The sequence below is a fragment of the Myodes glareolus genome, chromosome 7, assembly GCF_982192425.1.
Source record: "Myodes glareolus chromosome 7, mMyoGla1.1, whole genome shotgun sequence".
In the NCBI taxonomy this organism is placed as follows: domain Eukaryota; kingdom Metazoa; phylum Chordata; class Mammalia; order Rodentia; family Cricetidae; genus Myodes; species Myodes glareolus.
Window position 1 is genome coordinate 98,180,254 of NC_142032.1, and position 26,976 is coordinate 98,207,229.

At 37.5% G+C, this 26,976-nt stretch overlaps 1 protein-coding gene across 2 annotated transcripts in view; it reads right to left on the bottom strand.

Moving 5' to 3' along the window:
• Positions 1 to 2,204: 2,204 nt before the first annotated feature.
• Positions 2,205 to 26,976, bottom strand: part of LOC148121531 (uncharacterized) — a 61,525-nt gene continuing 36,753 nt past the window's right edge. For both annotated transcript variants that reach the window (XM_087908590.1, XM_087908589.1), the window contains exons 15-17: positions 16,465 to 16,732; positions 10,926 to 11,055; positions 2,205 to 10,142 (exon numbers count right to left, since the gene is read on the bottom strand). In XM_087908590.1, the coding sequence (XP_087764716.1) occupies positions 11,051 to 11,055; positions 16,465 to 16,732 (273 nt within the window). In that variant the 3' untranslated portion in view covers positions 2,205 to 10,142; positions 10,926 to 11,050. The remainder of the gene's footprint in view (positions 10,143 to 10,925; positions 11,056 to 16,464; positions 16,733 to 26,976) is intronic.

Sequence of the window (26,976 nt, forward strand, 5' to 3'; positions counted from 1 at the left end):
CATTAGACATGTTGTTAGCCAAGGAGGTCCTCAAAACCCCAAATACCATAAAGGCTACTTGCACTGCTATGTGATGTAAACCACAAGTAACAGCAGCACCGTTTGCTGAAACTACCACAAGGTTTGGTTTAATGACAGGGAAAGATGTAGTTGGAGATTGAGTGGGATTGTGCTGGACATTCCCTATTTGCTGAGTGGCATTCGCAGTGTCAGGACTGCTCATGTCATGTGCAGGAGGAGATGATCATCAACCCTTCTGTTTGGCTGCTGACATTGTGTGCGACAGTACCAGAATTCCAGGCAAGACATGCCTATTGTTGCACAGAGGCCCGACTCTCCCGAATAACACCAACATTTTCTGATGAGATCTCAGGTCGGTCCTATAAAGCACTATAGCATGAAATTCACATCTGGTAATATATAATCCAGGACAAAAATTTGTAGTTAGAAAGATTATAGACCCTAGTGTTGAGTCTTTTGTCATTTTGATTAATGGTTTTATGTGCCTATCAAGTTGCCTTCTCAATATTTGTGCTTTTGCTATTGCTGTCATTTGCTGCTTGTCCTGAAAGAAAACTTAATTTTTGCAGTAGATGGTGTGCTTCAGTGACATTCAATCACTGATATCGTCCTTAAGAACAAGTCACTGTGGCTGTGCCATACATAGGAATTCTTATCACGAACTCTAAGGCTGAGAATATCACAGAAAGAGGGTGGAGAGAAAACAAGAGCCATCAAAGGAATGGAATGTAAAAGTTCCTCTAAATAAAAACATTGTCTTATTGAAGAAGCTGCTGAGGCTCAGTAAGTAAACAACCTTACAAGTCCGGGGGTGCTGAATCAGGAGTCACAAAAGCCTTCCTCAAGCTTTAAGGGCCAGCTAAGCTTCCTGGAGGAGATTCTCCAACCTGAAGAGCTTCCTGTATGTCTAGCAGAGAGCTCAAAGGCTATAACATTCATGCTGAGGCTGACTTTCTGGTGATATAGCAACATTAGAATCATCATAGTTGATGTGACACTAGTCCACTTCAGCATGTGGCACTCGCAGGTCTTGCCATTCTCCACAATTCTCACTGCCTCGCTAACGTTGGGTTACATTCCTCAAACTAGTCACCAAGGTCTATTCCCTTACTTGGCCACTTTGTCCTCCAAAGGTCTAGCTATCAAAGTATCAAAGTCCAGCAATCAAAAGTCCTCCTTGGTTCACCCAATTAACAGGCCCCACCAAAATATACCACCACCACATTCAGCCCATTCTAACACAGACCTTACCTTTTTCTCTTTTTAAAAATGACACCTGCAAGGTCATTTGCGACTGTTTATCCTTGCATCAGAGAGCAGCAACTCTAACTTTTCTTCCTGACTCTACAAAGGAAGGCCCTTGAAACCAAAACAGGTTTAGGATGTGGTTTTTGTCAAACTTGGAACCCACAGGTAGCTTCCCTGTGCTGGGGTCTCCTTCTTTAGCTCCTGTAAATAACCCTGACAAACTCATTGACTTCCCAAGTTGGACACGAATGGAACCATTATTTTGTCTACTACTGATCCTGGTAATTGACACAAATACATATGTGTCTTGTCTCCCCAGGAAGACTATCACACAACATTTTTCTAAAGGATTTTTATTTTAAGTACTTAATTTTCCCTTAAATTTATCATGCCAAACTTAATGAGAAGATTTGGCAAGAATTTAAATACAACAGTCTACCCTTAGTTTTGTTTTTTTGGTTTTTGAGACTGGGTTTCTCTGTGTAACAGTCTTGGCCATCCTGGAGCTTACTGTATAGACCAGGCTGCCTTCAAACTCACTAAGACCCACCTGCCTCTGTCTCCCAAATGCTGTCATTAAAGGTGCGCACTACCACAACTGGTCGTAGTTCTGTTTTTACTTTATGCGGCTTGATAAGGTTGTTTATGGTCCCAAAAGAGTTAAAAGTAATCTCAATTATTTATTTATTTATTGCTTTATTTATTTATTTATAGCACCTTCTAGACTAGTTTAATATGGACATCAGAAGAAATTTCCCTTGTTTAAGCAGTGAGTTAATATAATTCAATGAAAAATCATTTATTTACAATCATTCAAATAGAGACAACACACTTAAGTCCCCAGTCTAGAGTAATTTAAAGTTGTTAAGTAAAAATAATAAGAAAAGGGCAGCTCTGCTTCCACAAGAAATACAATTAGGTCAAAACAAACCAAATCAAAATGTCCATCGTTTTATTAAGAGTGCATAGCGGGAAACAGAAAAGCAGGGGCCCATGCAGACCCGAAAACCACATGTTTCTCCTCTGGGGGCTTACTTAAATACCCTGACCCAGGGGAAGGTCAGGATTTGGAGTCCATGCTGGGATTTGAAGTTCAGATCAATACAACTCCCAGTCCTGGGGCTGGGATGGTTGTCAGGGGCTGGGGGATATGTTGCCAACTTAACATTCCAGAGTCCTTGGATATAGGGGTGACAGAAAATTGAAGTGATGGTTATGACAAACATTTTGGCTCTCTTTGAAAAAGGGCATAGACTCAAGTCTGGATACTTCCTGAGGGCATAGGGCGATGTGGGGAGGGGAGAGCTGGGTCTTGGTGGATACACTTTAGCGGGTGGTGTGGCTGGAAAGGCATCCTGTCAGTTGTCCTCCCAGAGACGTCAGGCATTTGTTTCTTGAGGGAGATAAGAAGGCAGGTGTCTAGGAGAAAAAATATTGTTAGTACAGGGGCTCTATGAAATGGGGCTAGCCATGGTATAAGACATACTAGCAGATGAAACCAGATTTTAGTTGGCAGGTGTCCATGATCCAGAAAAGCTGGTGTCAATGGTGAAGTCCCAGGAAAAAGGTGCTTTTGATGTTGTCCTGGGAGCATTTTGTAGGTTGGTCTTGGCTTATGCAGTAGGAGTAACCTGAAAAATATGCTTAAAACTGGCTGGGGTTAGTGTAGTAGTAAAACAATTGAATGAATTGGAAACCCTGGATTTTACCAGACCTGACTTTGGTGTAGCGATGGAACTTTTTTAGGAACCTGTAAGAGAACTGGTAGAGAGCTATTAGAGGACATTGGGAACTTTGAACCTCTGAAGGTTGAAACCTGTTAATCCTGGACTATGAAGCCTGTTAAAGAACAGTTACCTTGAGTTGTCAAATGCCTTTACAGATCTGGGAGGAATAGATAAGCAAAAAACAAGACAGCTATTGGCCAGTAGGCAATCCCATGTCCTCTCCTGGTCCATGGAGAACATCAGGCTTAGAAGCAGTATTTTCCATTGGCTGTTGAGTGTGAGAGACCCACAGATTTCTGCCTGTGAGGGGAAGAATGTCTTACCTGGCTTGGCACATAAGCTGATCAATTCCCTGAGAAAAGGCCTGTTTTGCTTTTGCGTGGGTGCTTTGCAAACCCAGATGAAGCATGGAGACACAGGTGTTCATCTTCTAGGAGGAGATATGGCAGAAGCTGGCATGTCTCTGTGTTAAAAGCTCTTTTAAAATGAAATGCCATGATCTCAAGTCTGTAAAGGCATTTGAGAACCAGGTACCATTATCTGGTACTTTAAACTGGGCATATCAACTAAAATTTTAAAGCTGTTGTAATCTGGAAGCACAGATGAACACAAAACTCGAACTTACATTATGAAAACACAGTTATATATTTATATAAACACATATTTTGGCCACATTAGTCTAACAGAGAAACAGGACAGACTTAGAGACCTGTGTCAGCTGACTAGGCATTGAAAGAGAGAACAGAAACATAAGAGGAAATACTTTTGTAGAGTTTAGAGTGGAAGGTTGGCAGGGGGGAGAAGCAGATTTGTCAGCAGGGAAGGGCAGGGGCGACCAGGGAAACAGCTATGGAGTAAGCGCCTGGCCTGTGCTGGGCCCAGAAGCTGATGGGCAAAAGCTGCTCCACAAACCACCAGCACATGGGCAAGTGTGCTCCAGGAACTGATCATGCAGCATTTTAATTGGACTTCGCCGCTTTTAGGGGCACAGTGCGGTGCATGGCTTCGGACACAGGTAATGTACAGATGCAGAGGGAGGCCACAGAGGGGCAGAAGTCCAGGCTGTATAAAGAGAGGTCAGCAAATAAAGACAGAGAGAGATGGAAGTAGGGGTGGGACAAAGCGCGTGGACAGAGAACGAACACACCGAGATGCAAGTAGAGTCAGGACAAAGCATGTGGACGCCAATGAGAAGAGAAAAAAAATGGCGGAAGGAGTGGGCAGAAGCACCAAACTTGCACAATGCAGACATGGAGTGTAATTTGCTTTGAGTTAGATTGTTATATATTTTTTTTGAGATAGGGTTTCTCTGTAGCTTTGGAGCCTATCCTGAAACTAGCTCTTGTAGATCAGGCAGGGCTCAAACTCACAGAGACCCACCTGCCTCTGCCTCCCTAGTGCTGGGATTAAAGGTGTGCACCACTACTGCCCCGTTAGATTGTTATAATTAAAAAAGGTTTTAAGTACCTACTTAAGGGCATTTGAATTTGACTAGTAATTACAAGAAACCCACTTTAAATGCATGCCTCTGACACGGGCCTGTCAAAATGCATCCACCAGAGTGGTGGCACCAAATCAATCGACATATAATCTAGATGGGGTACATGAGAAATTGGGAGGGAATGTCTTCCAGCACCCAAATCCCATCTCAGCAGGAGGCCCTGCCCCTGTCGGACCTTCGACATGCCCGTGACTCCAACAAAGGCCTAAAAAAATGAACGGGTCACCACAAAAACCTACCCGCATGCCGTTTAAAACGAAAACTCACCAAGAGAAGCTGAACATCCCTGGCGGAGTGCATGTACACAAAGGTACTTTTTCCAGCATGATCCTGGACCCCAGTGCCCTGGGGTCTGAACCCTGCATGGAAAAACTAAGGCTCCTCGGTGGAATATTCCATGTGTTAAATAAAAATAATAAGAAAAGGGCAGCTCCGCCGGCACAAGAAATCCAATTAGGTCAAATAAAACCAAATCAAAACGCCCATCATTTTATTAAGAATGATGTTCTCGGGTTGCCAAGTGCATTGTGGGAAGACAGGACAGTGGGGAGCCAATGCAGACCTGCAAACCATGTGTTTATCCTAAGGGAGCCCACTTAAATACTTTGTGGGAGTGGTCCTGAATCAACCAGAGAGGGGTCAGGACCTGGCATGCTGGGATTTGGGGACCAGACCAATAAAACTTAGAGGCCAGGGAGTCTGGGATGGATGCCAGGGGCCAGGGGCTATGATCCTATCTTAACAAAAGTAACCACTTAAAAATCTCAGTTTTGTAAATTTGTTTTCAATTTCCCAAGATACAAGATACTATTGATGTCTTTATCAGTTTGTTAAAAACACAATTCTATTGACTATTCTTAACTTATCGGCTCAAATAATTGCATTTGAAATAAGACATAGTCTATTATAATTACATTACCAGGAAGCAGCTAAGGATGTGCTCATATAGTCAAGATTTCTAAGTAATAGCATATGTGTTAACTGGTTCATTAGAGCATATTTTAGGTGTAATGGTTTATTTAATAAGCATACTATCATAATTTTTATAAAACATTTCTCTGTTGTTCTCTGATACAGTACACCTGAGCACAGGTTGCCCTTCCTCTACTCCACCATAATCTTTCCCCACCTCCTCCGTTCACTCTGCATTCCTTCTTCCTGTCTCTCCCCAGAAAAGAGCAGGCCTCCCTGGGAGATCCCAACAAGACACAAGACCAGCAACAACTGTCACTCTGTGGGACAAACCCAAGGAAGAAAAGAGTCCCCAAAGCAGGCAGAGTGACAGAATCACCCACACGCTCATTGTCAGCAGTACCCCCCAAAGACTAAGCCAACAACATATCAGATATGCGGAGGACCAGTCACAAACCCATGCAGGATCTCTGTGAGCCTCTATGAGCACTGTTTAGCTGATGCCTCACCTGTGCTATCCTGGTGTCTTCAGCCCCTCTGCCTCCAATTCCTCTTGCTCTTACCTGGGATTCCCTGATCTCTGAGTGTAGGGACTGAATGGAAACCTCCAAATTGGGTCTTTTCTTTTTTCTGTAGATCTCTGCATCTTCTCCCATCTGCTTCCAGTGGCAGTCTGGTTGATCACCACTGAACTAAGCACTTTTAATACAATAGTACATCATTTGAAATCATTTCATTGAGTTTTGTCAGCCTTGTTTGGTTATTTATTATTGCACCAGGTAGGACAGATTGGAGGTCAAAGGTTTAGTGGCTGGGTTGGTATTCCAGTCCCAACCTGGAAGCCTTTTCTGGTTACAAAAGATGAATAGTTCAGGCTCCATTATGCCCTGTTACTAGCAGTACTCCCTAGGAACAACCTCAGAATGAACAGAATAATCCCCATTTAAAAATAGGAGCTATTGTTCTCATCATTTAAGAAGATTTGTGATATGAGAGTATGAGCCTAGTTTTTTTTTTTCAAGACATGGTTTCTCTACATAACCCTGGTTATCCTGGAACTCATTCTATAGATCAGGCTGGCCTCAAACTCACAGAAATCCTCCTACCTCTGCCTCCCAAGTGCTGGGATTAAAGGTGTGTGCCACCACCACCCAGACACTTAGTCTTATTGTAACTTGTTTTATCATGTTTGTTGACATCTCTGGGAGGCCTGCACTTTTATTGAAGGGAAATAAAGGAGTCGATCTGAGGGAGGGACGACATGGAGGGGTAACTGGGAGGAATAGAGGGAGGGCAAACTTCAGTCAGATGTAATGTATGAGAGAAGAATAAATAATAAAAAATCTAATTTAATTGAAAAAAGAATTTTCATAATCATATTTTTACAGTCACAGTTTTGTTGATCTTGAAGAGGATAGGTATTTAAATTTTATCCTAAGACAATTCAATGACATTAATTGAAATAAGTTAATAAAAGTATTACAAGGAATAGAGTTTTGCTTTAGCTGTCATATCTGGGTGTTGTTTCTTCTTGTGATGCTAATGAAAACAGTATTATCTACTTTAAACACACTGCATAGTGGTCATGATCTTAATAGATCATGTAAAATCTTAATTTAAAACCTTTAACATGTTGAACAGTGCAAGACACCACAGAAATTAAATAAAAATAAAACCTTAGTTTAATAAAGCTAACACTCCAACTTATAAAAAGCAACTAAAGGAAAGCTTATATACTGGTAGGATGGGCCACAATTTAATCCCATCACTGGGAAGGCAGAGGTTGTCTGATCTCTGAGTTTGAAGCCAACCTGGTCTAGAGATTGAGTTTCAGGACAGCCAAGCTTAGGCAATGAAGTAAATAAAGCTGGTGAAAATGTAACTTGGACAAGTGGATCATGTTCCAGCTCCAGTAAGCTGCTGAACTTGGCAGCTTAGGTCATGTGATTCTGGCTTTAGAATTAAGGAAAGAAGAAATGGGTTTTGAATTTTGCCTCCATGCCTTAAGGAAGCTGCTGAGACCAGACGTGTGTTGGGGTGTCCTTGAATTGAGGCCTAGTAGAAAGGCAAGTGTGTAAAACTGTGAAGCTGAAACATGGCTAGACTTGGAGAACCCGATGTTAGAGAAGCCAGAGTCCTGGGATCCCTGCTGAGGAGAGCTGCTAACAGGAGTGGAAGCAGTGCAAGTGAAAGGAATGTGTTGCACTCAACAAAGCTGAATCGATTGGAAGATCTGAAGAGCTTTTTGATATCAGTGTTTGGAGTTTGCCAGGCTGGTTTTCAGGCTTGCTTTGTTCCAATATTTCCTTACTGTGATCCCTTGCCTACATTCTAGGATGTTAATGTACATCCTGTGCCATTAGATGTTGGAAGTATGTGATATGTTTTTTATTTTTATTTTATACTGATTACATTTGCGAAACTGTATGAATTTCAGAAGAGACTATGAACTTTGTACTTTAAAAGAGTTTTGAGACTATGGGTACTTTTGAAGTCAGATTAAATTTTGCCTCATATTTTTACAAGGTTATGGGAGCCAGGGTGTGGAATGTAGTTGTTTGAATGTAATTCTTGGGGAATAATTGGGAATTATTCCCTATAGTCTCATAGGGAGTGGCACGTTTAGGAGCAGTGGTTTAGATAGAGTGAGTAGGTATAGTAGGTAGGACCTTATTAGAGGAAATGTGTCTGTGTGGAGTCGGTTTTGCTCAGGATACCACTGAGTGTCTCAGGCTCCTTCCTGTAGCTTGCAAGATGTAGAACTCTCCGCTATTTCTCTAGCACCATATCTTCCTGCCCTTTGCTATGCTCCCTGATATAAAATGTAATGGAGTGAACCTCTGAAAATGTAAATGAGCCCCCTCAATTAAATCTTTCCTTATAAGAAATGCTGTAGTCACAGTGTCTATTTACAACAACAAAAACCCTACCTAAGCAACTATGCATGAGAGTGAGGTCTATTGTGCCATGGACATGCTAGGTAGCTAGAGATGCTAGGGATGTAATGTGTGTAAGGATTCTTGCTGGCAACTAGTGGAACAAGTCTGGGGAAAAGACCAGGTGTACTGAGGAAGTTATAACTAAAAAAAAATTCTGCCTCTGTCCTTTGGAGTTCACTTCATGTAATCATATTCTCCAGTTGCAGGACCTGGAGATACAACCTTCTGTATTTTCCCAATTGTATTTTATCTTGCTTTTTTCAAGAGTTTCTTTTCTATTACCTAAAGTTTTCAATAAAAATGCTGTTTGATCTGTGACATTTTAGTATAAAGACTCAATATTCTTATTGATTTTGCAAAGAATCAAAGCTTTGAGGCTCAGAAAAACTTCCAACTTTTGCACATTTTTGGAGTTATTAACCAAATGGGGACCCTTCAAGCTGCACTATCTGCAGTTCACATCATGAGAAATTCATGAGCCTTATGTATGGGATGTTTGGTTTATTTGTGAACTGTCTCCCAGAGGATGATGAAGCACTATTTTTCCTCAAAATAGAGGGGCCAGTTTTGAAAAGGTGTGAGGTCTTTAAAAGCTGAAGAATGCTCTGTACAGAAGATCACTAAAACTATCTTTTGAAGAATATTCCCAATCCTTAGTTTAAGAATTTCTTAGCTTATAGGTCTAACATAAGTATCTGCCACCTCACAGTCTAACCACTTCCACTGATTTACTACACCATGCCTTTCTCTTTCATATGGACTCAAACGCTCTAAAATGATGTGCCAAAACCATCCTTTGCTTGTCAAATGGTGTTTAATCACATGACTTAAAGAACCAATGCAGTATCAGAGAATACACAAACTTCCACAGTTAGTTTCCTTTTTTCCTTCTGTTCTTGCCACCAATGAAAGAATGAATTCTGCTCTGAAAAACTTGTTTAAAATAAATTCTCAGCATAGCTTGGATCTGAGGCTTAATCATCTTAAAAACAAATAATGCCATATCACATATAAGTTTTCATTTATGACATTGGTAGTAGAAAAAAAATCCTGTGTGTATATTTACACCAAACTGCAAATGATGACTTAGAAATATTTTCCAATGCAGTTGTCTAATTGAAGCACTGCTCACCTACGTAAAGAAGCTATGACTACACCATCATGGACCCTCTAATTACTGTATGACTGCATTAGTAACTAGAAGAGCTAAAGGAAACTACAGGAATTAAGGAGAATCAAACAGCTGTGAACTAATAACTAAATTAAATTTATTCAATAACTTTGGACAATAAAAATGTTGTCTTCTAAAAAGAGTCATACTACCAAACACATAAACTTATATACATATTTACATATATACGTATGTACATAAACTGTTTACATCAAGGGAAGGAAGGAAAACATAAAATAAACACCAAAGATAACATATTAATATAATATAACATAAATAAAAGATAAAATGAACACATGAAAGTAAACACTGACGATAAAGTACTAGTATAATAAACAACAACATAATAAAACCAAATAAACAATTGGAAATAACACTGATGATTATGTAATATAATATATTATATAATATATTACATAGTATATATTATATAATATAATATACGCTGAAACATAAACACGTGGCTTTTCTTGAATCAATTATTGTGGAAGGCACAGATTTTCTTCTGCATTGTCTTGTTGAAGATGGTCAGAGAAGTTGTCAGGCAATTGTGGCAGGCTTGTCCAAGTTCAGGATGAGAATAATCCATTCAAAATGCTCAGTGATCTTGTCTGCTTTATAAACTATACCATGCAAAGTGCTAGTTAGAGCATTCATAAATTTGTTTCTACAGCATGTGTGTCAATAAATTTGTTTTGTAAGATCTACCTTACATCTATAATGAACGTTTTATTTAATAATTATCAGTTTCTTTCACGTTCCTCGCAGACCTACATACACAGTGATGACTGTGAACCTTAATGCTAACACCAAATTCTAACCTTAAATCTTCTCTAAATATATAAACTGAAGCCTATTCATGAAATTCAACCTAACCTTAAACTCTAAACAGGATCCTAACTGTAGTATGTAAAAGCAGAAAGGAAAACCTGAAGAGTGGTCAGGAATACCTTTTCTTTTAAGAATGAAAGCTGTGTTTTAGAAACTCATTTATATGCTTATTATATTTACAACACCTTGCTATTCCATTTCTAAAGAATTTATTCTCTCACCTCTACCAGACACACCGCCACATTTTCCTCCTTTATGTCCAGCATTTGAAACTGCCTATATTCTTTACCTTCCAACTTTCTCTCTTCTGTCATTTTTTCCTAATATTGCTGAACTCTTAAAATGTGGCCAAAACATACAAGCACACACATTGTCTATAATTATAACTATATAATATATGTATTCCATCTATAAATCTGTGTGTATGATTTATGATACTCTTGACTTATTCTATTGTTGATTAATGAGATAAACATTCCATTGATAGTTAACTCTTTTTTTCCTTCATGATGTACTAAAATATTAATATTCCTGAGCTAGAAGATTGAGCATGTGTTTTAGATAAACCTTCTTACCATTCCTTTTAAAACAGAATATAACTCTTGCCATCCCTCTTCGGTGTTTTCTCTTCTATTTCTTGTGGTGGGGAGAAGAGCTCAATTTTTTGGTGAAACATAAACAAAAACAAGCTCTTAGAGCATCAATCTGAAAGAGATTGTGTATAAAGGAACTTATAGACTGAAAATTTAAACAACATTATGAAATATATCAATCATCCCATCCAACTGATATGGACAACTGTGGTGATTGCATATTTTAAGTATATTCACAATCTCAGAATATTGTAAGGATTAAGTATTTAGGCTCCAGTGTATAGTCTACTAGAACTCCTTCACTAAGGGAGATTGTCTGGATTTTAGGCTCAATTCTACCTCTGCTTTTGCAGAAACTCCAGAACCAGATGTAAGATCCTGGCTTCTCCTTAGGTCCACATAAGATACCTGTGAACTTTGTCTTGGGGACTGGTCTGAAAGTTCTCCTAAAACATCATAGGACCCAGGGATTTTCCTTCAGGATCCCCAGCAGCATGACCTCCCAAACTAAGTAAAGAGCCCTGCCTTATAGAGATTAGGCTCACTGATGACATTGGGCAACCTCCTCAAAATTGAGTCACTCTCATTTTGCACTGCTTTTGATCACTCCTGCAGGTGATGAGGTTTCACGGGCCAGACATCACGTGTATTGACAGAGGAACCATGCTCAAGGCTTAGAAAGAGGCAGACTCTCAGAATAAGGACAAGGTTAGCACTTGTATCTCTCAAAATTGGTGGAATCGAGTAAAAATCATTCTAACCCCATCAAGAATTAGGCTCTCCTGATGATTTTAAATGTGTCCACTGAAATGAGTGTCTTTTAAAAAGGGGAAGGAGGAAGAAAATTCCAACTAACAACCTAAACCATCTTCTGAAAAATTACTCATCACATAATAAAAACCTATAATGAGAATAATCTCAATGAACTTCAGGACACAGAGTTCAAGGGATTAATTGTGACTATATTCAAGCAATCCTGAAATAATCAAAAGCAGGACTGAAAATAATAAAATAGAAATTAAAACATGTCACCTCTGACTCTGGCACTATGAGTGAGGGTGAACTGGCCCTCCTCCTCGCTATAGGCTACATAGGATGAGCTAGCCTAGAGAGTCCCAGAGAATAGTATAGTATAGAGTATATACTATTGGGATTGAAGGAGTAAGTAGTGAAACGCCTTTCAACCAAAAACTAGTAGAAGGATCAAATTCTAAAGAATTGCCGAATTCTACAGAATGCCAAGAAAAATTAACACCATTGCTACTCACATAATTTCATGAAGTAGAAAAACAAAAGAGGTTTTCTAAATTCTTTTTTTGAAGCCAGTAATACCTTGAATTCCAAACTAGATAAAGGCTCCAGACAAAGAATTAAAACCACAGACCTCTTTTCATGTTGAACATAGATACAAAACTTATATATCTGATATTGACAAACTGGGTCTGTGGAGATGGCCCAGCATTTACAAGAACTGCCTATTCTTTCAAAGGACTCGGGTTTAATTTCCAGCATCCATTTGACATCTCACAACTGTCTGTAACTCCAGTTCCAAAGAATTAGATACTCTCTTCTGGCTTCTGAGTAAATCAAGCACACATGCCGTGGACAAGAATACATGTAGACATTAAAAAATGAAACTGGCAAAGTCAGTTTAAGATCATAAGAGAAAGATTACTCATTATGACCATTTTTGTATCAAACAAAAATTCAGGAAAAGACAAATGTACATAAATCAATAAAATCATATATTACATAAGTATAATGAAAGAATTCACATGATCATCTCAGTATATGAACTAATGACCACTAACACAGTTGAACATTTGAACCTTAATGATAAAAATTATAGAGAAGCAAGGTATGAACAGAGAAAATAGCACAATTATAGAATTATAATTCTATAATTAGTCTATGGCCTACATCTACTTAAATGGAGAAAAACTCTTAATGTAACCACTCTGATGAGAACAAGGCAAACATTGTTCACTCTCTCCATACTTTTTCAATAAAGAGCTGAAGTTCTAGATAGACCAATAAGACAACAAGTTTATTAAAGCATACAAACTGTAAAAGAATTCTTAGTGTCCCTTCTCACACATGGTAGGATTTTCTCATCTATAAAAGCGCTTAGGGCTGCACAGAAAGTCTTCCACCTGATAAGCACTATAGCAAATTAACAGTCTATAAATTTAGCACCAAAATCAGTGCTGATAAACTGAATAAAAAACATATCAAGGAAAGAATCCCACTCAAAAAATAGGATATAGAAACAATCTAGATAGCCATCATCAGATGAATGGATAAGCAAATTGGTATATACACACAATGGAATATTACTCAATGTAAAGAAAAATGAAATAACAAAAACTGCAAGTAAATTGATAGATCTAGAAAATGTCTTACCTGCTGAGGACAGCCAGGATCAGAAAAACAAATGTGACATGTTGTTTTCATTTTTATCCTAGAATTTTGTATTTTTAACTTGGATGATATGAGCAAGCCAAGAAATTTGATGTGGTCGATTGTAGATGGACCCATTGAGAAGGGCAGAGTAAAATATATAGAAAATTAAATCAGAGAAGAGGATACTGAATGTTGATAGTCTTAATCATGGAGGAGTTGGAGGATGAAGGAGTGAAGGGTGAATGCTTAATAAACATGAAGGGCTATGGAAAAATTTTATAGAAATTTATGATAATACAAACTATACAAAATATGTTTTGTGGGGAGGAAGAATGCAGGTCACAGAAAGTAACACTGGGCTAAAGTTTAAGTGTCAATGAAGGTAGAAGAATAAGTCAGAGCAGGGAGTAAAGTGTAAATGGGGGTAATATAAGGATATATGTAGTCTTGTGTAAGTTACAAGTTTGCAAACCAATTTAAAAGATTAAATAAATAGTTTAGTCAAGGTACCAGGAAAGTGTTTACTTCCCCCAGAAGACATGAGATTTTTGGTGATACTTCAAGAATCAGAGACAGTATACCTCTTTGTGAATTATTGATCAGTTAGGCCTCCATTCCACCTCTACTAAAACAAGCTATTACTACACATTATGCTTGGTTGTCATGGCTAAATAGTAAGTCTCCCTTTGCTGAAGACACCACACAGTCTAGTTACAAAACATTTAGAATGCAATCTCTAATTGACATGGGAACTCTGACTTTCATAACAATAAAAGTTGTAGTTCAGGCCACTGGAGGTGAAATACTGGTGGTGAAACACAGGTTCTGTCCAGTCCTGAACCTTTCATTTAACAACACTGACTAGCCAGGCAAACTGTGCACAATGGTTGCATAGTGTTTATTTAAATGACCAAACTTTTTATGAATAGATGTGATACCTGCTCCACAGAATGAATTTAATGTCTGATGCTGTAAACCTTATCAAAAGCTTATGTATGGGATAGTCATATGATATAGAAGGAGAATAAACTAGTGGTATCATTATTTCTATTTGTTTTTGTAGTTTGCTCTACTCTCAACTTTTTACAAAGGGTAGTGGTTAATGCAGAGACTCATGACTAGTCCACATGATAACATTAAGCTACTGTGAGGGCTCATCTATGGATAGGTCATTTGTATTAACCTCCCACTACTGAAAGCTCATAAAACAATGAGAAAGAATGGTCAGAAAAAATGAGTTTTAATTTAAAGAGAAGTACATTACAATGCTCTTTTTTGTGAAAGGAAGGAGATATCTTGACTGAGGAAGCAATTATGGGATTAGCAAGAAACCTGGCTCTAGAGAAAATCCCAGCAATCCACAAGGATGACCCCAGTTAAGACCCTAAGCAATAAAGGAGAGGGGGCCCAATCTTGACATGCCCTGTAGTCAGACTGACAAATACCTTAAATATCACCATAGAACCTTCATCCAGAAACTGATGGAAACAGAGGGAGAGACCCACACCAAAACACTGGACTGAGCTCCCAAATTCCAGTTGAAGAGTGGGAGGAATGAGAATATGAGTAAAGAGGTCAAGACCATAATGGGTTCACCCACTGGAACAGTTTACATGAGCTAATGGAAGCTCAACAACTCTAGCTGAACAGGCAAGAAATAAACATAGGACCAAACTAGTTTCTCTGAATTAGTTGATAGTTGCATGGCAAGAGCAGACTGAGGAGCCACTGGCAGTGGCACCAGGATTTACCCTATAGCTTGTACTAGATTTTTGGAAACCCATTTTCTTTGAAAGGATATCTTCCTCAGCCTAGATATAGTAGGAAGTGCATTGGACCTTCCCCAAAGCAATGAGCCTTACCCTCTCTGAGGAGTGGATGGGGATGGGATAGAGGGGTATATGGAGCGATGGGGAGGAGCAGAGGAAATGGGAACTTGGATTGTTACGTATATAATGAAAAAAGATAGTTTGTTTTCTTTTTTAAAGAAATAAAAAATTAAAAAAGAAAACAAAAGAATGCTCTTTTTGGGGGCATGACATACCTGATATGTACATAAACTAGACAATCAAGCCAATCAAGATTCCAGCAGGAGTGAGCAAATGTCTCCAAGGCCCCAGCACTAGCTGAGGAGCAGTCATCAACTGATGGTTGTGAAAGGAGGAGACTCATTTATCTAAGGGCTTGTGGCTGCTGGCAGGTTGTTCATATCCAGTAGCTGTACTCACAAACATTCACAGACGCTCAGCCTTGTTGGACTCAGTGGGCTATTAATAATTATTTTAAGAGATATTAAGCCAAGAGAAAGAAGTTTGATGAGTACCGGACTGAGAAAATCAGTGGTGAATGTAAGTTTCAAAGAATAAAAAAGAATACTATTTCAAAAAACATTTACTTTTGATGTATTATTTTTAAAAGATATATTAAATTTAACCTTATTTGTCCTTTGAAACATTATTGGGGAAACATCATAAACTAGCCAATGTAAATTTAATCATTTACTTATGAATGTCCTTTTATTTTTTCTACCACTATCCTGTAGCTGCTCTTCTTCTGAGGTCTGTTTCTGGTCTTCCATGACAGACTCAGTTAGGAAGTGCACATATTTCACTAAGGAAAGTATAATGACCATTTAGGTAAAAAAAAAACCTATTCATTGTTATAATTAATACAAAATTAGAAATGATAAAATACTTATTTTCCATTTACCAAGCAATAATTTGAATTAAGTGGAAATATTTAACTTTACTTGCCTGCTAATTAAAGGATCTCAGTGTGAAAACAAGTATTTGAGAGTAGTTTTGACTAATCAGGGGTCTGCCTAGCTGTGTGGGAGACCTATTTACTTAAATGTTCATGTTTATTTCATATATTTCTGGAGATAAAGCTAATTAAATATGGAAATTGAGAGATGTGAGAGAAAGGACTCCTTCAATGACAATTTAAATTTTACCTGGTGCTCAGATTTATAATGTGTGTGTGCATTATCACCATTATACTTGTTCTTTTGCTTTCTATATATTCAGTTGTTAATATTTTGTTTACTTATAACAGATAGGGTTCTGTTCTGCATACCCACATTGTAAATAGCAAGTATATTTTAAAATGTACTACTTACTTTTCTCTAGATGCCTTTGTACATTTTTTTCTTCACCAATGTCCATATTGGATGATTGTGGGGTGTCTGTGGAAGCATTCTGTAGTCCATCATTGTCCATATTGGATGATTGGGGGGTGTCTGTTGAAGCTTCCTGTAGTCCATCATTGTCCATATTGGATGACTGAGGGGTGTCTGTTGAAGCCTCCTGAAGTTCATCACTGTCCATATTGGATGACTGGGGGCTGTCTGTTGATGCTTCCTGCAGTCCATTAGGATCAGACACACTCTGTCAAATGAGTATTGGTAACAAGTTTTAGAAAGGTCTATTTGATTTCTAAGTACATACTTGAATTTCTAATTTTATAAGAATTGTAATTGAAAAGATATGGTGTATATTGGAGACAATTGAAGGCATTTTAATACAAAACTATTAAATAAGTAAAGTTTAAATCTATATTTCATTTCTCATGATACTTCATTATGTAAGAGAAATACAGAAGAGAAGAAACACTCATAATGTAGGACTTAATATGCAAAATGAACAAAAGTAATTATTTGAGATTACATTTTGTTAATACCATTTTTACTTGGAAATGAATTTGGATGATACTTATAAAATTAAAAAAAAAAAGCTTATAATATTATCAGGAAAATTTCTTCAAACACTGTGCTAATTTGAATGAAATTGGCCCCATAACCTCATAGGAAGTATCACTATGAGGAGGTATGGCCTTGCTAGAGTAGGTGGGACCTTGTTGAAGGAAGTATGCCACTGTGGGAGATGGCTTTGTGATATGGGGCTCCCGTCTGTATGCTGTGAATATGTTTTATTACCATTGATTAATAAAGAGGTTTCTTTGCCTTATGACAGTGCAGAATAGAGCTGGCTGTAAAAGCTAAACCGAGGGCAAGGATCCCCCAAGCCCAAACTCATCCAGCTGCCATCCGAACTACCAGCCATACCCTGCCTCCAAAAACAACTATCCTCCTGCAACCTCAGTGGAACTCTGAGACAAAGCTTGCTCCAATACTGAGGGGACATAAGAGGTGAGTGAACAGCCACACAGTGGGACACCCCACTCTCTAGGACCTCCCCTGTGAGACAAAACCCCTGATCCCTCTTCCAACTCCCTTGGCCTTTCTAGCCAGCCATTTGGACTTTCCTGTGGCTAAGCATTCCCACAAATCCAAACTCATCCAGCTGTCATTCAAACTACTAGCCACATGATGACCCCAAACCTGCATATCCTCCTGAAACCTCGGTGGATCTCTGAAACACAGCTTGCTCAAATGCTGAGGGGACTAAGAGTTTGCTACAACACCGAAGGGATTAAGAGAGAGCACCAAGAGAGCAAACCAGGAGAGAAGACCAAGAGAGAGAGAGCTTATAGAGACCTCGGAGACTTTCTGAGACCTACATTGACTGTAGAGAGCAGACCAAGGAAAACTCCCAAACACTCAGACAGCCACTATAAGGATTGGACCAAGACACAAAGACACTGCTAGCCTCATTTGAAGGAAGAGATGGGCAGAACCAAGGCAAGAATTCCTCCAACAATCTAAAAAGCAACATGGTAACACCAGAACCCAGAGGTCACACAAAAGGAAGACTTGATCATCCTGACCCAGAAGAAATAGAAGAAAATGACTTTAAATGTAACCTTAGGAAAATTATGGAGACATTTAAAGAGAAAATGGAAAACTCTCTTAAATACATGGAGGAGAAGACAAACAAAAATGGAAGAAATTAATAAATCCCTTAAAGAAAAACCAAGAAAAGACATTCAAACAGGTGAAGAAAACAGTTCAAGACATGAAGACTGAAATTCAGGTAATAAAGAAAATACAAACCAAGGGAATTCTGGATATGGAAAATCTGGGTAAACAAACAAGAACTACAGAAACAAGTATAACCAACAGAATACCAGAGATGGAAGAAAGAATCTCAGGCACTGAAGATACTATAGTGGAAATAGACTCATTGGTCAAAGAAAACATTACATTCAACAAATTTTTAAGACAAAATATCCAGGAAATATGGGACACCATGAAGAGATCAAACCTAAGAATAACAGGAGTAGAAGAGAAAGAAGGACTCCAACTGAAAGGCACAGAAAACATATTCAAGAAAATTCATAGAAGAAAGCATTCCCAACCTAAAGAAGGAGATCCCTATGAAGGTACAAGAAGCTTACAGAACAACAAATAGACTGTATCAAAAAAAAATCTCCTCGCCATACAGTAATCAAAACACAAAACATACAGAATAGAGAAAAAAATATTAAGAGCTGCAAAGGAAAAAGTCAAGTGACATATAAATGTAGACCTATCAGAATTACACCCAACTTCTCAATGGAAAACATGAAAGCCAGGTCTTGGATAGATGTGCTTCAGACACTGAGAGACCATAGATGCAATCCCAGACTACTATACCCAGCAAAGCATTCATTCACCATTGATGGAGAAAACAAGATATTCCATGACAAAAGCAAATTTTAACATATGTATCCCCAAACCCAGTCTTACAGAAAGTATTAGAAGGAAAACCCCAACCCAAGGAAGCCAACTAAACTCACAAAAACATAGATATCTGATAACCCACCACAAGCATAACCCAAAGGAAGTGAAACATACAAAACCTACTACTGAAAAACAACCAGAATTAACAACCACTGGTCAGTAATATCACTTAATATCAATGGACTCAATTCATCTACAAAAAGACACAGGCTAAGAAATTGGATAGGAAAGCGGGATCCAGCTTTCTGCTGTTTACAAGAAAAACACCTCAACCTCAAAGATAGATACTACCTCAGAGTAAATGGTTGGGAAATGGTTTTCCAATCAAATGGACCAAAGAAACAAGCAGGTGTAGCTATCCTAATATCTAAAACAAAATTCATTTCAAACTAAAATCAGTCAGAAGAGATGGAGAAGGACATTTTATACTTATAACAGGAACATTTCATCAAGATGCAGTCTCAATCATGAACATCATCTATGCTCCCAATACAAGAGCACCTACATGTGTAAAAGAAATATTACTAAAACTCAAATCACACAAGAAGCCCCACAAATTAATAGTAGGAGACTTCAACACAACATTTTTGCCAATGGACAGGTCAATCAGACAGAAACTTAACAGAGAAATAAAAGAACTAACAGCTGTTATGTATTAAATGGACTTAACTGACATCTATAGAACATTCCACCCAAGCACAAAAGAATATACTTTCGCAGCACCTCATGGAACCTTCTCTAAAATTGATCACATACTTAGTAACAAAGCAAACCTCCAAAGATGCAAAAAAATTGGAATAACCCCCTGTGTCTTATCGGATCACCATGCATTAAAATTAGAATTTAACAAAAATACTACTCTCATAAAGCCTACAAACTCATGGAAATTGAACAGTGAACTACTGAACTACCTTGGGTCAAGGATGAAATAAAGAAAGAAATTAAAGATTTCTTTGAATTCAATGAAAATGAAGGCACAGCATATCCAAATCAGGGGGACACCATAAAAGCAGTGCTAAGAGAAAAGTTCATAGCACTAAGTGCCCATATAAAGAAAATGTAGAAAGCTCACATTACTGACTTAACAGCACACCTGAAAGATAAAGGATAAAAAGAAGCAGACTCACCCAAGAGGAGTAAAAGACAGGAAATAATCAAATAGAGGGCTGAAAACAATATAAAGAATCAATTAAAAACAAAGAGCTAGTTCAATGAGAAAATCAACAAGATGGACAAACCCTTATCCAAACTAATCAAAAGGCAGAGAGAGATCGTCCAAATTAACAAAATCAAAAATGAAAAAGGGGACATAACAACAGACACTGAAGAAATTCAGAAAATCATAAGGTCATACGACAAAAAACCTGTACTCCACAAAATTGAAAAATGTAAAAGAAATGGACAATTTTTTATATAGATACCATATACCAAAATTAAGTCAAGACGAGGTGAGCAATATAAATAGAGCTATAAACTGTTAGGAAATAGAAGCTGTCATCAAAAACCTTCCAACCAAAAAAAGACCAGGGCCAGATGGTTTTAGTGCAGAATTCTAACAGAACTTCCAAGAGCTAACACCTACACTCCTCAAAGTGTTCCACATAATAGAAACAGAAGGGACATTGCCCAACTCTTTTTATGAGACTACAGTTACTCTGATACCAAAACCAGGCAAAAACTCAACCAAGAAAGAGAAGTACAGACCAATTTCACTCATGAATATGGATGCAAAAATACTCAATAAAACACAGACAAACTGAATCCAAGAACACATCAAAAATATCATCCATCATCAACAAGTCGACTTTATCCCAGAGACACATCCACTGTGTCAGCTTAGCGATATTCCTGACCAGCAACTGGCACTGACTTCTAGCAGGCATCCATCGGAGGGATGAGTTTGCTTCTGGCCCATGGCAGAAGCCCGGCGAGGAAGACTTCAGACTTTCCCCAACCCCCTTGACTGCCAGGTCACCCTGTAGTGGTGGCTCCACCCTGCTAAGCTCTCCCGCCTCCCATCCCAGCTTCCATCCAGGTACACCTTTTTTATATTTCTCCCTTCCCCCTGGGGCCATAAAATTTCCCCAGCTCAGCTGCCTTGTGCATTGGGCCCGGGCTGTAGGCACAACCCGGAAGGAGGGACTGCCTGAGTTTCAGTAGCCTGCCTGAGGAAAGGTAGGCCTTCTGTCAGTGAAGTCCCTGCGCAACAAGGTAACCTGACCTGGTACCAGAAGATCCAATATAGAGCATTTGAAGGAAGAGATGGGCAGACGCCAAGGCAAGACCTCCTCTAACAATCTGAAAAACAACATAAAAACACAAGATACCAACGACCCTACAATAGAAGGACTTGAACACCTTAATCCAGAAGAAGTGGAAAAAAGTGCCATTATGAAAGCAATAGAGTCCCTTAAACAGGATATGAATAACTCCCTTAAAGAATTGGATGAGAAGTATAACAAAAAGTTTGAAGAAATGAGTAAATCCATAAATGATACTCTGGGAAACCAAGAAAAAACAATCAAACAGGTAAAAGAAACAGTTCAAGAATTGAAAACTGAAATGGAGGCAATGAAGAAAACACAAACCGAGAACGGGCTGGATATGGAAAACCTAGGTAAACGAACGGAGACTACAGAATCAATCATAACCAATAGAATACAAGAAATAGAAGAATGAATCTCAGATTCTGAAGATACCATAGAGAAAATAAGCGCTCTGATCAAAGAAAATGGCAAATCCAACAAATTCTTTGATTGGTATTGTTTTTTTAAATTTAATAAATTTTAACAAGAACCAAAAAAATCACAGATCAAGATCATTTTTAATGTTAACATTGTAAAATTGAAGGAAAAGAAAAATTTAATTTTAAATCTGATTTTTCAAAGTAAATAAATCAGATATAATTAACAACAATCTCAAAAACTGAACTGAATGCAGGGAAAAAGAAGACAGAGTCAGAAAGATGCCATTCCCAAGGAAAAAGATCACAGAACCTTACTGGTAAACCATGACCCCCATGATAAAATACAAATTAATAGAAATGGCTTAATTTGAGATATAAAAGATTTTTAATAAGAAACCCAAGCTTATGGGCCAAACATTGTTGTAATAAATATAGCTTCTGTGAGATTATTTGAGTCTGGGCAGCTAAGAAATCAATGTGCAATCTCTAATTACAAAATGATGCCCATCATCTGGTATGGATCCACATACAACCTAAAAAATACTTTTAAAAAAGAGGGATATAGATTCACAAAAATGGGAGCCAAGGTAGCCTTTTTTTCAGATAGGCTATTTGAAGGCTACAAGCAGAGATATAGCTCCTTTAAGAAATGGCTTCCTGGTTTGTACTGGCAGTGTTAATGCCTCTGGTTCTTTTTAGAGGTCCTTCTACAAAGCACTAGGGGTTTGTTAGCAGAGTCTCTGTCAATTCTAAAGCTCTGAATGTTACTTACAATGTGTTTCTTGTTTACTTAGCTAATTTTATATCCTTCTGGTGTCTTTAATGGAGCTGAAGACTAGATAGTTATAGTTTTTCTTAGTTACAATAAAGGGTAAATTAGATAAAACTTTAGACTCACAAAGGTAAAATAGATAATGAAATGTTTTCTTTAACTTTGCTAGATACAAATAGACTAAATATTTTAACTATAATTTTTGCTTGATAACTTTATTGTTATATGTAATTTTACTATGTTAAAGTTAATATCTTCCTTTTTATTTAGACAGAAAAGGGAAGATGATGTGGGATTCCCCTCTTTATGCTGTGAATATGTTTTAGTACTATTGGTTAATAAAGAAGCTACTTTGGCCTATGGCAGGGTGGAATAGTGAAAGCTAGGCAGGAAAACTAAACTGAAGGCAGAGAGAAAGAAGTTGAACCCAGGCAGATGCCGTGTAGCTGCTCAGGAGAAAGGTGCCAGAACCTTACTGGTAAACCATGAGCCTTGTGGTAAAATACAAATTAATAGAAATGGGCTAATTTAAGATGTAAGAATTAGTTAATAAGAAACTTGACCTCGTAGGCCAAAGTGTTATAATTAATATAGTTTCTGTGTGATTATTCAGGTCTGCGGGACCAGGAAACTAAGGCCATCTCTTTTTACAGCTTTGAAGTCTTCTGTGCTCAAGCTATGCCCAGAGCAGACACACAACAGGCTTTTTCCTACCTGTTGATAAAGATGTAGAACTCTCAGTTCCTAATACACAACCCTGTCTCCCCATGCTGTCATGTTCCATGATCTGGCTCTTTGGAGCCTATTCCCTCTATGGAAAGATACCTTGCTCAGCCTAGATACAGGGGAAATGACCTTGGTCCTGCCTCAATGATGTGACAGACTTTGTTGACTCATCATGGAAGGCCTCACCCTCTCTGAAAAGTAGATGGGAGTGAGGTGGGGGAAAAGCTAGAAGAAGTCAGAGAATGGGAACAGAAGGAACTGGAATTGGTATGTAAAATAATACTGTGTTAAAAATTAAAATTAAAAAATTATGAATCTGGAATCAATCCCAATTAAAAGTTTTTCTTTATAAAAATGTCCATATTGTGGTATTTTTTCTCAGCAATAGATGTTCTGACTAACACAAACAGTATTGACTTATATTTTTCCAATTTGTTTCCCTTTTATTTTCTTCTTCTGATTTATTGCTCCAGATAATACTTTGAGCACAATATTGAAAATGAGTGAGGCTGATTGACAACCCTGTCTTTTCATGACCTAAATGGGTAACATCATATTTTCTACCATTTAGGATGATGTTGACTGTGAGTTTCTCATTATATAACTTTAATTCTGTTGAGGTATGCTCCTTCTTGTCCTCCTCTCTTTGGCACTGTTATCAGGAAGATACACTGGATTTTGGCAAAGGCCTGATCTGTATCTATTGAGAAGATAAGGTGATTTTTGTCTGTAGGTCCATTTTTGTGTTTTATTAAATATATTGATGTACATATTTCAAAGCATCCCTGCATCTCTAAGATAGAAAAAATTTGATTATGATGTATCATCTTTTTGATATGCATCTGTTTTCACTTTGCAAGTTATTTTATTGAGTAATTTTGAATCTTTGTTCAAAGGCTATTGTGAAGATATTGACTCCTTTCCTCACATATAATATCCAGAGCTTACTATATCAGCATCATGCCAGTATTCACTAAAGGAAACTCTATGACTTCAAAACATTTTAAAATACCTTCACAATGTACCAACACTACAATGAACATAATACTTTATGCTGTTTTTGTGAACAGATTGTATAAATTGGAAACATATTGTGCATTGCAATGTGTGAACTCTTTTCCTTAGTCACTTCTTAAAATGTGTCTAATATGTAAGTGGATGATTAAAAGAAAATAATTATTTTTCTTTGAAATAAGCAAAAGAATATTTTGGTTGTATATTCATGACAATGCCAGAATTGTAGAAGTGAACATTCTCTTATAGTCTATTAGTCTATTAATTGGATTATATGATCAAATTCCCTCTTCAAGCAAAGACCTTGAAAACATCCTATGACCCAATGAAAACTGTGAACTTTCAATCTTGCTGTGATTGACTGCAAATAGGAAACTACAGTTTTTGGTTTCTTTCTTTGATTTACTATGGGAATTACAACTTTTTTATATCACTTATTTTTTCTTGGATTTTGGGAATTTATTCCTCATCTTCTAATACACATATATTTTATTAATAAGTATAATGTGGCTTACTTATCATGATCAGTTGAACCACTGAGCATAGTGGCATCAATATAATGGATCACTGTGGTATTTTGTGGGAGAAATAAGTGATCGAGTACTTTACAACTCACGTAAGACATGGGTTCATAGAATTAACATATTTATGATGTAAAATAGTCAAAACATATTGATGGTCATACTAACTTAAAACCAATTATTTTTCATGACCTTTATGAGTAAGTACAGTGGAAATATTTATAAGAGCAATAGCTGCATACCAGGTATAAGGGATGTGGTAGTTTATCCAAGTAAAGAAACCACATGTGGTATTGGAGTTGCAATTGGTGTCACTACTTGATTAAATTTGTGGTAAGCAGCCTTTGTTCTTTAAAATCCACCCATCTATAGACAGAAATAGAGGAGATAAATAGAGTTGTGGTGGATACCATAATCATTGCATTCTTCAAACCCAGGTCTACACAAAATACTAGAAGGAAAACTCCAATCCAAGGAAGTTGGCTACATCAACAAAAACACAGACAATAGATGGTCTCATAGCAGCAAATCCCAAAGAAGGGAAATTCACAAATTAACATCACTAACAATGAAAAGTAAATTAACAGGAGATAGCAATCACTGGTCATTAATATCCCTTAGTATAAATGGACTCAACTCACCTATAAAAAGGCACAGTGTAACAGATTGGATACAAAAGCAGAATTCATCCTTCTTCTGCATACAAGAAACACATCTCCACCTCAAAGACAAACATTGTCTCAGAGTAAAGGGTTGGGACAAATATACCAATCAAATGAACCTAAGAAACAAGCAGGTGTAGCTATCCAAATATCTAACAAAATAAACTTCAAGCTAAAATCCATCAAAAGAGATAAAGTAGGCCATTTCATAATAGTTACAGGAACAATCCATCAAGAGGAAATCACAATACTGAACATCTATACCCCAAATACAATGGCACCCTCATATGTAAAAGAAGCACATCTAAAGCTTAAATCATACATTAAACCACACACACTAATAGTATGAGACTTCAACACTCCCCTCTCACTACTGGACAGGTCAGTCAGACAAAAAATGAACAGAGAAATGAGAGATTTAACAGATGCTATGACTCATAAGGACTTAACAGACATCTATAGACTATTCCATAAAACATAAAAGAATAAAGTTTCTTATCAGCACCTTATGGAACCTTCTTTTAAATTGATCACATATTTGGAAACAAAAAATTCAACATATACAAAAAAAAATTGGAATAACCCCTTGTATCTTATCACATCACCAATGGCTTAAAACTAGAATTCAACAGCAACACTAATTCCAGAAGGCCCACATACACATGAAAAATAAACAATGTTCACCTGCATCATCAATGGGTCAAGGAAGAAATAAAGGCAGAGATTAAAGACTTCCTAAAATTCAATGAAAATGACAACACAACATACCCAAATTTATGGGACACAAAACAGTCTTAAGAGAAAAGTTCATAGCACTAAATGCCTACATAAAGAAACTGGAAAAATCCCACACTAGTCAATTAAGAGAACATTTGAAAGCTTTAGAACAAAAAGAAGAAAACTCACCTAAGAGAACTAGATGGCAGGAAATAATCAAATTGAGAGCTGAAATCAACAAAATAGAAACAAAGAAAACAATACAAAGAATCAATGAGACAATGAGTTGGTTCTTTGAGAAAATCAACAAAATAGACAAACCTTTATCCAAACTAACCAAAAGGAAGAGAAAGAATATCTAAATGAACAAAACCAGAAATGAAAAAAGGGGATATAACAACAGACACGGAGGAAATACAGAGGATCATCAGATCGTATTTTGAAAACCTGTACTCCACAAAATTGGAAAACTTAAAGAAAATGGACAACTTTCTGGATAAATATCACTTGCCAAAATTAAATCAAGACCAGATAAGAAAATTAAACAGATCTATAACTGATGAAGAAATAGAAAGAGTCATCAAAAGCCTCCCAACCAAAAAAGCCTTGGACCAGATGGTTTCAGCTCAGAATTCTACAAGACCTCCAAAGAACTAATACTAACACTCCTCAAATTATTTCACACAATAGTAACAGAAGGAACAATGCTAAATTCTTTTAATGAGGCTACAATTACCCTGAATCCCAAACCACAGAAAGACTTTACTAAGAAAGAGAATTACAGACCAATCTCACTCATGAACATTGATGCAAAAATACTACATAAAATACTGCCAAATCGAATCCAAGAACACATCAGAACCATCATCCACCATGATCAAGTCGGATTCATCTTAGAGATGCAGGGATGGT